This window comes from Colobus angolensis, unplaced genomic scaffold (genome assembly GCF_000951035.1).
Source record: "Colobus angolensis palliatus isolate OR3802 unplaced genomic scaffold, Cang.pa_1.0 Scaffold92, whole genome shotgun sequence".
Classification (NCBI taxonomy): Eukaryota; Metazoa; Chordata; class Mammalia; order Primates; family Cercopithecidae; genus Colobus; species Colobus angolensis.
Window position 1 is genome coordinate 2,152,932 of NW_012123154.1, and position 13,257 is coordinate 2,166,188.

The following is a 13,257-nucleotide window of genomic DNA, read 5'->3' on the forward strand; positions in this document are numbered from 1 at the left end:
GGGTGACAGAGTGAGACTCCGTCTCAAAAAAAAAAAAAAAAAAAAAAAGAGAGAGAGAGAAAGATGAATACCCGGGAAAATAGTTTAGGTATCTGAGGAGCCCAGGAACAATGAAAGGAAGAAAGAAAATGGAACCTCCTATACCAGGAGAAGCAGAACTCATATAACTACTGGAGGGGTGAGGAGAAGAGCTGCTCAGGTGTCTGGAGTTTCAGCTGGGGTTCAGCTCTACCCCATCATCCTATCATCATCGTCATCATCCCAGGCTGCGGCATTTGCTTTCTTATGCGTAACCACGATGGAAAGAACAGCTATCCCCAGTCTAGGCTTTCAGGACGTGGTTACATGTTTGTGTGTGTTTAATGCTCTCCCTACTGGGGCTAAGCAAGTTGGGTATATGTTGGAATGAAAAAAGTTGAAAGTTAGATTCTTTTAGGGTTGGGTTTTTTGTTTGTTTTGTTTTGGCCAGGTCACTAGGATTGAAGGTGGGAGAGACAAACGAATTGAAGAACTGGAAGAGTTATTGAAGAGATGGGTCCTGGAATCTAAACTAGAAAGGAAACCAAGTTAGGAAAAGAATGATTTCAGATGTCAAGTGGTGGGAATGTAAAATGGCTCTTGATCAAAGACCTCTGAAGCTGCACATCATATGACCAGTGCACCACCAGCTCCACACATCAGTATCTCTCTACAGCAGTTTCTCTAGGACAATGGTCCCCAACCTTTTTGGCACCAAGGACTGGTTGCATAGAAGACAGTTTTTCCACAGACCAGTGGTGGGGGGATGGTTTCAGGGTGATGCAAACACATCACATTTATTGTGTACTTTATTTCTCTTATTACATAGTAATATATAATGAAATAATTACACAACTCACCATAATGCAGAATCAGCAGGAGCCCTGAACTTGTTTTCCTGAAACTAGACAGTCCTATCTGGGGGTGATGGGAGACAGTGGCAGATCATCAGGCGTTAGATTCTCATAAGGAGCACGCAGCCTAGATCCCTCATGTGCGCAGTTCACAATAGGGTTTGCGCTTCCATGAGAATCAAATGCCTCCACTGATCTGACAGGAGGCAAAGCTCAGTTGGCAATACAAGTGACAAGGAACAGCTGTAAATACAGATGAAGCTTCGTTCGCTCACCAGCTGCTCACCTCCTGCTGTGTGATGTGGTTCCAGTCCATGGCCTGGGGGTTGTGGACCCCTGCTCTAGGGGGTCTAGGACAAACCAAAATAGACAGTATGCTTCCTCACTTGGAAAATGAAAATAATAATAGTGTCTTGTTTATAGGGTAGTTGTGTATATGTGAAGTATTTAGACCAGTTCTCTGCACATAGTAAGTGCTCAGTAAAGACTAGATTTATTGGGCAGGCACAGTGGCTCATGCCTGTAATCCCAGCAATTTGGGAGGCCGAGGCGGGTGAATCATGAGGTCAGGAGATTGAGAACAGCCTGTTCAACATGGTGAGACCCCATTTCTACTAAAAACACAAAAATTAGCTGGACGTGGTGGTGGGCACCTGTAGTCCCAGCTACTCAGGAGGCTGAGGCAGGAGAATCGCTTGAACCTGGGAGGTGGAGGTTGCAGTGAGCCAAGATCATGCCACTGCAATCCAGACTGGGTGGCAGAGTGAGACTCATGTCTAAAAAAAAAAGACTGGATTTATTATGATTATAGGAAACACAGCTTTCTGCTCTGCCAGCCTCTATGCTGAGTATCACCATAAGGCCATCCTACCAGTGACTATTTGGAAAAGCTGTAGCATCTAGCAATACTTCCAATGTGTCTTCTCTTTCACAAATAATGATACAAAATGTGAAACAAAATGAACAGTAGAGGAAACATTTTGAACAGGAAACCATGTCTATCTCTGTAAACCTGTTCATTTGAAATTTGGATTACTGCTTCTTGGATTCATTCAAGGCAATGGAAATAACCAAACTTTCTGCCTTTAACTACCTGGTCCAAGGAAATCAACCCTGTGTTTCCTCTCTAATCTTAATCTTACCACCTGGATCTTGTGGTTTTAAGCCTGCCTAGTCATAAAGGACAACTGCAAATATTTCAGCTTTATTGGAACTCAAGAGCATTCTGGGTTTGTTCTTTGTGATTCTTCCCTTTTATTTCACTTCCACCTAACTTTTAACCTTTTTTTTTTTTTCCCCCTGAGATGGAGGAGTGGGGTGTCACCCAGGCTGGACTTCAGTGACACAATCTCAGCTCACTTGGCAACCTCCACTCCTTGAGTTCAAGCAATTCTCCTGCCTCAGCCTCCTGAGTGTCTGGGACTACAGGCACCTGCTACCACATCTGGCTAATTTTTTTGTATTTTTGTTAGAGATGGGTTTTCACCATGTTGGTCAGGTTGGTCTTGAACTCCTGACCTCAAATGATCCACCCGCCTCTGCCTCCCAAAGTGCTGGGAGTACAGGTGTGAGCTATTGCATCTGGCCACTTTTAACTTTTGATGTTATAGTCCATTTCCAGCGTCTAGCTCTTAAATTTTGATATTACGTTCTATTTCCATCTATGTCCCTTTTTCTTTCTTTCTTTCTTTTTTTTTTTTTTGTTTTTTGAGATGGAGTTTCACTCTTGTTGCCCAGGCTGGAGTTCAATGGTGTGATCTCGGCTTACTGCAACTTCCACCTCCTGGTTTCAAGTAATTCTTCTGCCTCAGCCTCTCAAGTAGCTGGAATTACAGGCATGCACCACCACATTCGGCTAATTTTCTATTTTTAGTAGAGATGAGGTTTATCCATGTTGATCAGGCTGGTCTCAAACTCCTGATCTCAGGTGATCCGCCCGCCTTGGCCTCCCAAACTGTTGGGATTACAGGCGTGAGCCACCAGACCCAGCCTACTTTTTTTTTCTTAAGAGTGGACTTAGTTTTACCAGCTTTGATGATTTGAATTCTCTGAGGCCCTTGTCTCCTCCTGCTCCTGACCAACCGTGTAGGTGCCCCCCGATTCCAGGCCCCGAGAAGCTACTTTCAGCTTTGAAATGTATGTGCCAGCTTTGCCTGCCCCCTGAGAAAGGGAGATTATTAGATGCACCTGGTATTTTGCGTTTTTACCAAATGACCCCTTAGCATAATTTCATAGCCACCAACAATGTTCTCAGGTTTGGATGGCAGTCCAAATATACTTTAAGTATTAAGTATTTGGCAGTCCAAATATACTGCCAGATTAAACTATCTTGAGAAAGTAGAATTGACTGTCATTATTTGTGGATTCTGAATTTGTGAATTCAATGACTCACTAAAATTCATGTGTAACTCAAAATCAGTAACCATTTCACGTTTCACTTCTGGGGTCATTTGCAGACATGCAGAGAGTGGAAAAAAATTTGAGTCCTCCAAGGGTGGTTCCCAGCCTTGGCCAGGTCAAACAAGATGACACCCTGTCCACCTTGTTTCAACTCTCATACTACTAACAAGTATTCTTGACACAAGTATTCTTAACTTAATATAGTTGGTGCCTTTTTTTTTGCATCTTTGTTCTTTATGTTGGTGATTTTGTTGTTTAATGTCACCCCCAGGCATAGTGCTGAAGTACTGTCTCATGTTCCTAAGTGCAAAAGGGCTATGAGTATATCTTTTTTTAAATTTTTTAAATTTTTATTTATTTATTTATTTATTTATTGAGACAGGCTCTTACTCTGTTGCCCATGCTGGAGTGCGATGGCATGATCTCGGCTCACTGCAACCTCCACCTCCCCCAGCTCAAGCCATTCTCCTGTCTCAGACTCCTGAGTAGTTGAAACTACAGGCGCACATCACTGCACCCGGCTACAGTTTTATATTTTTAGCAGAGATGGGGTTCCACCAAGTTGGCCAGGCTGGTCTAGAACTCCTGATCTCAAGTGATCTGCCCACCTTGGCCTCCCAAAATCCTGGGATTACAGGCATGATCCACCGTGCCTGGCCCTGATTATGTCTTTTGCAGAAAGTACCTGTGTTAGAGAAGCTTAATTCAGGCATGAGTTATACTGCTGCTGGCCATAAGGTCAGTGTTAGTGAATCAACAGTATGTATTAAATAAGGTGTCTTTAAACAGAAACACCCCAAAAAATGGCTTATGTATTGATCAATTGATGAAAATGTGACCAGAGGCTTGTAGGAACCTAATTTTGTATTTTCCCTAGGAGTAATCATTCAGTATTCCCTAACTCAAGTATCTGTGATGACTTTATAGAATATAACCGTGAATAATGAAAATGGATGGTGTCCAGGATGGGAACATAACATGTACAGCATCAGCATTTTCATATGAAAGTCTCCCAACAGCACAGGTGCAGCTGTACACTCCCCCAGTACACAGGGCACATGCAGTTCAAGAGCTGAGCTCGATATGGTGCAGACCCTGTAATTATAGGGAAGCCGCCACTTTTGTTTGCCAGAATTTGTGCAAAGTCCTAGTTACTTTCTTACGCCAAGTTCAGTCTCTAGATGAGATGTATTGCAACAAACAATGTTGATAATGGGTTCCAGGCACTGCTAACATTCTATATTTTTAGCTCAGCACGTACCTAGGCACAGTGCTGCCAGAGAGTAAACTCATAGCTATCTTAGTGGGTACATCTGGGTCCAGGAAAATAGGATTTATGTTTGCTATTAACCCTTTCCTCACAATAATAAATCTGGAGTCTTTTTTTTTTTTTTTTTTTAATATGGAGTTTTGCACTTGTTGCCCAGGCTAGAGTGCAGTGGTGCGATCTTGGCTCACTGCAACCTCCGCCTCCCGGGTTCAAGGATTTTCCTGCCTCAGCCTCCCAAGTAGCTAGGATTACAAGCCACCATGCCCAGCTAATTTTTTGGATTTTTAATAGAGACAGGGTTTCACCATGTTGGCCAGGCTGGTCTCAAACTCCTGGCCTCAAGTGATCCGCCTGCCTCTCTCTCCCAAAGTGCTGGGATTACAGGTATGAGGCACCACACCTGGCCAAAATCTGCAGTTTTATATCAAAATGTATCATCAGTGACAGTCCCTAAGGGCAATCACATTTTTTTCTGACACCATAATTGTATTACAATATATCACAACTATTAGCATTGTGGACCAGAAAAGCAGTACGTTTACTGTTTTTCAAAACTAATTGGGTTATCCTTGATACCTACCATCCCCCAGCCTGTTTGAGATGCAATAAAGGGCTCAGGTTGGTGCCAAAATCTTGGACACACCCTCAGCCATGAGTTACTATGATTAGCGGCAAGCACAGATCAAGCCTTGTCCTGGTCTGTGCCCTGGGGTTCTTTGAAGCTGATGAGTGATTTAGAAGAACATTGGCAGCCAAGTATAAGCTGGTCATATGGAGTCACACATGAGGCTGAGAGATATCTGATTCATCTCATGATGAAAGCTGTTACTCTCATCAACATTTCGTTGACTTTGGGGAATGATTATGTTGCTAACTAGAGATCAACGTGGAAATCTGGGTATAAAAAGCAGTCAGGGAGGCCAGATCCTTTCTTCCAGTGGCTGCCTCAAATCCAGCAGGCCCTTGAATAACGTCATTTTGTCCAATGTCGTTTTGTTATAACTTTGATGGGAAAAAAGAAATTGATTCCCAGCCCGGGCTGTTGTCTGTGTGGAGCTTGCATGTTCTCTCCATATCTGTGTGGGTTTTCTCTGGGCATTCCAGTTTCCTCCTGCATCAAAGTAACTGTTTCACTTTTGAGGTCATTTGCAGACATGCAGAGAGTGGCAAAAAATTTGAGTCCTCCAAGGGTGGTTCCCAGCCTTGGCCTGGGATGTGCACTTTAGGGCAATTGGCATGTCGACATTGTCCCAGTCTAAGTGAATGTGGGGTGTGCGTGACTGTGCCCGGTGATGGCATTCATCCAGTCTAGGGTTGGCTCTTACTTTGTGTCCTAAGCTGCGAGGACAGGCTCTGGCCCCCTGCGACCCTGAACTGGAATAACTAGCTAAATGATTATTTTACTTGTGTTTGTTAATCTGTCTTAAACGTATATATGGCTCACATTATTTATTCCAATGCTTAATATTAGAAGTGTTTTGGCATTTATTTAGATGTTTGGTGATGTTTTTCTGATCATAAATATACCATAGGCACTCCAGCCTAGGAGTACAGAACAAAATCCCATCCCCCCAAAAAAAGAAAACAGTAATATGCAATAAAAACTTAACTCTTTTTTTTTTTCCCAGAGACAAAGTCTTGCTCTGCTACCCAGGCTGGGGTGCAGTGGTGTAATCATAGCTCACCGTAATCTCAAACTCCTGGACTCAAGCATTCCTCCCACCTCAACTTCCCAAGTAACCGGGATGATAGATGTGGGCCACTACTCCTGGGCTAATTTTTTTTTTTTTTTTTAATTTTGTAGAAATAGAGTGTCACTATGTTGGTCAGGCTGGCCTCAAACTCCCGGCCTCAAGCAATCCTCCTGTCTCAACCTCCCAAGTGCTTGAGCCACGATGCTGGCCCTTAACTCTTGTTTATATCAATTAGATTATTGGAAAATTAGTTTTGTTATACATCATTTCACTTAAAGTTAGTTTCCAAGAACCTATTGATGATGATAAGTGAGGGCTTACAGTACATGTCTTGGAGATAAATATTGTGAATGCACAATCACCCCTCAGGCTAAATAAATATTGACCCAGGAACACCAGAATCTGACCTCATTCTTCCCTCTTCCCTTTGGATAAACCTGTTTTTTTGTTTATGAGAACTATAGGAATGCCTCATTTTTATGCAAATATAAAGCGAGTGCCCAACCACCACATTTACCTAAATGCAGATGTTTTGGAGGCTCAAAACTCAAGGATCTCCACCCAGGATCCATACATACAGAAAAGACAGTTGTCCAGGATGGGGGCTAAATCTTTGGAGTTGAGTGTTACGTTTTTATTTTGCTTTGTTTTTCATAGTTTTTTGTGCAAAAAATGAGTGGAGCAAAGTAGCTGGGGGAACTGACTGTATACTCGTCTTTTTGAGATTCAGAACTAGCGATACATTGGAGTCCAGGTGACAAGTGTGGCAGGGAGTGGAAGCCCTGTTGAGAAACGGGGACTTGAGAAGCATGGAATACTACCTTTGGTGAGGATGTTGATGTTCTCTCAAGCTATTCCATCTATGCTGGCAATAATGAGGCTCTCGATGGAAGCTTTTGAGAATCAGATAGTTGGGGATTTGCTGCAGGAAGAGTTGTGACAATCAAGCCATTTAAATCTTAGTAATAAAACCACATGATATTTCATTTTCCCCTGCAGGTTTTTGAAGCCTTTGATATCCTGTTTACATCAAACATGTTACTCCTAAGAAAATCTTTAGTGTATACAATTCCACATACAGATATTTTAAATGACTATTTTGGCTTAGAAGAGTATAAATGACACCCCGGTCTTTTAAAATTTCAATTAGATTAAGTTTAATCTAGGCTAAATTCATTGATTGATCACCTCAAATATTGAAACATAATTGCCTCAAATACTGAAACAATAAAGTAGTATCATTCCTTAATTTCTTAGTGTTTTCTATAGTAGAGATTCTCTTAATGTGGATTTTGAATAAATTTTGTGGATTTTTTCTTTTCTTTTCTTTTGAGAGGGTGTTTTGCCCTTGTTGCCCAGGCTGGAGTACAGTGGCATGATCTCGGCTCACTGCAACCTCCACCTCCCAGGTTCAAGCGATTCTCGTGTCTCAGCCTCCTGAGTAGCTAGGATTACAGGAGCCCACCACTATGGCCAATTTTTGGTATTTTTAGTAGAGAAGGGGTTTCGCCATGTTGGCAAGGCTGATCTTGAACTCCTGACCTCAGGTGATCCGCTTGCCTCAGCCTGCCAAAGTGCTGGGATTACAGGCATGACCCACCTTGCCCAGGCAGATCTATTTTTTAATTTCCCTTTAAGATGGAACTTCCTTTTTTTTTTTCTTTTTTTAAAATTATACTTTAAGCTCTAGCATACATGTGAACAATGTGCAGGTTTGATACATAGGTAAACATGTGCCATGTTGATTTGCTGCACCCATCAATTCATCATTTACATTAGATATTTCTCCTAATGCTATCACTCCCCACTCCGCCAACCCCATGACAGGCACTGGTGTGTGATGTTTCCCACCCTGTGTCTAAGTTATCTCATTGTTCAGTTCCCACCTATGAGTGAAAACAGGTGGTGTTTAGTTTTCTGTTCTTGTGATAGTTTGCTCAGAATGATGGTTTCCAGCTTCATCCATGTCCCTGCAAATGACATGAACTCATCCTTTTGTATGGCTGCATAGTATTCCATGGTGTTTATATGCCACACTTTCTTTATCCAGTCTATCATTGATGAACATTTGAGTTGGTTCCAAGTCTTTGCTATTGTGAATAGAGCCGCAATCAACATACGTGTGCATATGTCTTTAGTTTAATTAGATCCCATTTGTCTATTTTGGCTTTTTTTGCCATTGCTTTTGGTATTTTAGACATGAAGTCCTTGCCCATGCCTATGTCCTGAATGGTATTGCTTAGGTTTTCTTCTAGGGTTTTTATGGTTTTAGGTCTAATATTTAAGTCTCTAATCCATCTTGAATTAATTTTTGTATAAGGTATAAGGAAGGGATTCTACATATGGCTAGCCAGTTTTCCCAGCACCATTTATTAAATACGGAATCCTTTCCCCATTTCTTGTTTTTGTCAGGTTTGTCAAAGATCAGATGGTTGTAAATGTGTGGTATTATTTCTGACGGCTCTGTTCTGTTCCATTGGTCTATATCCCTGTTTTGATACCAGTACCATGCTGTTTTGGTTACTGTAGCCTTGTAGTATAGTTTAAAGTCAGGTAGCATGATGCCTCCAGTTTTGTTCTTTTGGCTTAGGATTGTCTTGGCAATGCAGGCTCTTTTTCGGTTCCATATGAACTTTAAAGTAGTTTTATCCAATTCTGTGAGGAAAGTCATTGGTAGCTTAATGGGGATGGCATTGAGTCTATAAATTACCTTGGGCAGTATGGCCATTTTCACGATATTGATTCTTCCTATCCATGAACATGGGATGTTCTTCCATTTGTTTGTGTCCTCTTTTATTTCATTGAGCAGTGTTTTGTAGTTCTCCTTGAAGAGGTCGTTCGCATCCCTTGTAAGTTGGATTCCTAGGTATTTTATTCTCTTTGTAGCAATTGTGAATGGGAGTTCACTCATGATTTGGCTGTTTGTCTGTTATTGGTGTATAAGAATGCTTGTGATTTTTGCACATTGTGTATCCTGCGACTTTGCTGAAGTCGCTTATCAGCTTAAGGAGATTTGGGGCTGAGACGATGGGGTTTTCTAGATATACAATCATGTCATCTGCAAACAGGGAGAATTTGACTTCCTCTTTTCCTAATTGAATACCCTTTATTTCTTTCTCTTGCCTGGTTACCCTGGCCAGAACTTCCAACATGATGTGGAATAGGAGTGGTGAGAGAGGGCATCCCTTTCTTGTGCCAGTTTTCAAGGGGAATGCTTCCAGTTTTTGCCCATTCAGTATGATATTGACTGTGGGTTTGTCATAAATAGCTCTTATTATTTTGCGATACGTTCCATCAATACCGAATTTATTGAGAGCTTTTAGCATGAAGGGCTGTTGAATTTTGTCAAAGGCCTTTTCTACATCCATTGAGATAATCATGTGGTTTTTGTCTTTGGTTCTGTTTATATGCCAGATTACATTTATTGATTTGCATATATTGAACCAGCCTTGCATCCCAGGGATGAAGCCCACTTGATCATGGTGGATAAGCTTTTTGATATGCTGCTGGATTTGGCTTGCCAGTGTTTTATTGGGGATTTTTGCACAGCTAAGATGGAACTTTCAAAACACTGTTTGAAGCATCCTTTATTCCTTGGTTTACTTAACTGTATTTATTATAACAATTCATTATGATTTTAAACTTGTGGTCACATTTTTTAAAACCCCTAATATTTTTATGCACTCAAGGTGTCCATTAGTTCATTATGTCAATGTTTCAGCAATAGTGTTTAATAACAATATTTTGGTAGCCTTTTATCCATGTAAAATAGTCTCCCATCTTACATGTAGGAAGAGCTATCATATATTTTGCTCTTATATGGACAACTCACATATTAGACTTTTGTCTCTCTACAGTTCTAGGCTTTTCCTCAGAAGAAGAATTTGAAGATTACGTTAAAGAAGTAAATAACTCTGAAAAGGTTTTGGCCGCTATTGTTTTTGACCATGACTTCAAAAATAGCAATGATCCCCTGCCACTGAAGGTGAGAAAGTTTTATGCAGAAACCTCGTATTTCTCCTTCCAGTTTCCAGAGATTTAATGAAGTAGAGGTATTGTTCATTTTTCCATTTTGTAAGTGGAGAGACCATAGCTTTCCCAAGATCATAGTGCTTATGTGTGGTACAGCAGGGATTGGAATCCAGATCTAACTAACTTCAGTGTCCGTGCATTAATTTAGCTAGTGCTTCATGCTGATGTGGAAGGAATTTTATTAACTACCTGCCAGGCTTTATTCATAAACTGGACTCATAGGAAACGCTGACAGTTGTGGACATTGCCTCTGCTATTGCATCTGATAGGGCAGCTGTCTGTAGCCCTACAGATGATGGTAAAGAAAATGCACATTTTCTGGGACAAAACACCTGATGCAGTAAATAAAACATACGCATCTTCATTAGCAGGGAACATAACATGAAATATTTCCTTTATCTTTTGAGTGAGTCTCATAATTTCTTTTCTAATTATAAAGAAAATAACTCGAGGACTGAAGCAGGCTGAATCAAAATTAGAACATCTGCAAACACCAAGGAAGATTCTGATAACAACCCCCCAAGGAGGAGAAGCAAGGACAGTGCTTTGAACTTGGGGTCTTTAGTGTTGAGTAAAATAACCAAAGTACAACATATAGATATGCCCAGAGCCAAAATTCTGCATTTAGGATACAGATGATTGTCGATGGAACAAAACAGTAAGGAAAACTGCCAGGTTTTAACTAGGGTAATAGGTGTCCTTTCATTCCACCCCATAACTTCCTCCATATAGGTCAGTGTCCCTCAAGATGGTGACTCCTTGTAAACTGATGCTGATCTAGGCTCAGTGGTATACACTGTGCTTGGCAATTTAATTTTAAATTGGTGCAACTGAAAACTTCACCTCTTCTGTCTGGCATGGTCTCCCTCTCCCTGCCCTATATTTGGCTTGCACGTGCTTACCTTGTGCAACTGCTGCTGTGACTTTTTCTGTGTTGTCTCTTCTGACCACATGTACCCCTTCCCTCCTATATCCTTCCATGAATACCTTAACCATGTGTCTGTCACTGAGTTTATACTACAATGTAAGTATGTTTCGTCAACGAGAATTTGAGCTCCTTGAGGAATAGGGGCTGCCTCCTTGAACATGGGATAAGTCCCTAAAACTTTTGTCTAGATAACTGAGTATATGAATATTCATCCAGACCTATGGCCTCTGCCTGTCCCTCCTACTCTTCCTGATTTCTCTGGTCTGAGCCTTCTGACTTTTGACAACTCTTGGTCCATTTGCTGTCTTTTTTTTTTTTTTTTTTGAGACAGAGTCTCACTTTGTTTCCCAGACTGGAATGCAGTAATGTGATCTTGGCTCACTGCAACCTCTACCTCCCGGGTTCAAGTGATTTTCCTGCCTCACCTCTGAAGTAGCTGGGATTATAGGTGCCCACCACCACACCTGGCTAATTTTGTAGTTTTAGTAGAGACAGGGTTTCACCATGTTGACCAGGCTAGTCTCGAACTCATGACCTCAAGTGATCTACCCACCTCAGCCTCCTAAAGTGCTGGGATTACAGGCAGGAGCCACCGCGCCTGGCCCATTTTTTATCTTTTAAAGTTAGTTAACCTCAGCATGACATTTACTCAGTTCTCCAAAAGTAATACTACCTTTTCATTTAATAATTAGATTATGCAACACTCCACACTTAGATCTTATCACATTCCTCCTCCATTCTCATATCATAGTCTTCCTTATGTTATCATTGCTTTTAAGAGAGGAAGAGATTTTCCTCTTAGAACAATACACTTGACTGACATAAAGGGAAGGAAAATTAATAATGCCTTTTGGTACATTTCATTTTAGTATGTAGCCATCTGTCTGTTTAGGGAAAAAAACATTCATAATTATGTACAAATTGCCACTATATTTGCTTACCACAAGCCTGCAGTATGCATCTAAGTGTTGCTGATACCTCAATAAAAAATTTCACAAAATTAACAAAGGATGGATTTAAAGGAGGTGGGCTTGAGTTTAGATGTAGTCAGAGCATGGATGCCCTAGGACAAATTTGCTCTCGTTTCCTGGTGTCCAGAATGTACTTCAGCCTCATCAGGCAGTCTACCTCGAAATCACATATTCCCAGTTGTACTTTAACTTTCTTTTGTTTCTGATTATTCTTTAATTATTTGGGGATTAGGGGGAGTTCTTAGATATTGATTGTTTCTTATTGCTCCTTCTAGGTAAAATATTACCTGCGTTTTAGTAATGAAAAGAAGAGCAATATGCTGGAAAATGTTTATGAAGAAGGAAGCTGGTTGACAGATTTTCTCTTTCCACCTATCCCTTCGGTGGGACCCAGAAACCAAGATGAAAATGGGGGGAGTCCTGGTAAGCAGATCTTTATTCTTAATATCCCAGTCATACAGGACGAGCCATTACATATTTAAATTTCTGTTTCCTTACTCTTGCAATGGAAGCTGCTTATTTTTAACTATTTTGGTGAGTTTTAAATATGTCCAAAACCCCATATGAAACATTCTATATCTTTGAACAACATATTTTTATTGCCTTTTATCCTTTCCTGGTCCTTACCATTGTGTATCTTTATATTTTCATGTAGTTTAATTGTGAACTTTTGACTTACATGACGTAATGAACATTTGTAGGTACCAACACAACCTGATTAATTGTAACTGTGTGTTATCCTGTTGGATTGATGAGTGATTTTTAATATAACTATAGTAATTTTAAAATGTCAACTTATTATACAGCCTACCATTTATAAGGATTTAGTGTGGGGGCTTTGCTTTTACCAATAACTTTGCAAATTTACCTTTAGGAAACTGTTCAACCAAAGAAATAAACTGATTGATTTAGCATAATTTTTAAACATGTGAAATAACCTACATCTTAGGTATGGTAAGTTAATAGTACAAATATAAATATAATTTGACAGAGCATCGTGCAGTCATTAAAATATTCATGAGATCTTTTTGTAGAAGCCAAGTTCAGAACTCTGTTATCAAATTATAGCTCTGTTAACTGCATATTCATC

General features: G+C 40.6%; 1 protein-coding gene across 1 annotated transcript in view; it reads left to right on the top strand.

Annotated features, from left to right (window-relative positions):
* LOC105504501 (ATP-binding cassette sub-family A member 3-like) overlaps positions 1–12,649 on the top strand; it is a 32,410-nt gene extending 19,761 nt beyond the window's left edge. The window contains exons 4-5 of the mRNA XM_011931964.1: positions 10,094–10,221; positions 12,443–12,649. Of these exons, the coding sequence (XP_011787354.1) occupies positions 10,094–10,221; positions 12,443–12,649 (335 nt within the window). The remainder of the gene's footprint in view (positions 1–10,093; positions 10,222–12,442) is intronic.
* The last annotated feature ends 608 nt before the right edge of the window (positions 12,650–13,257 follow it).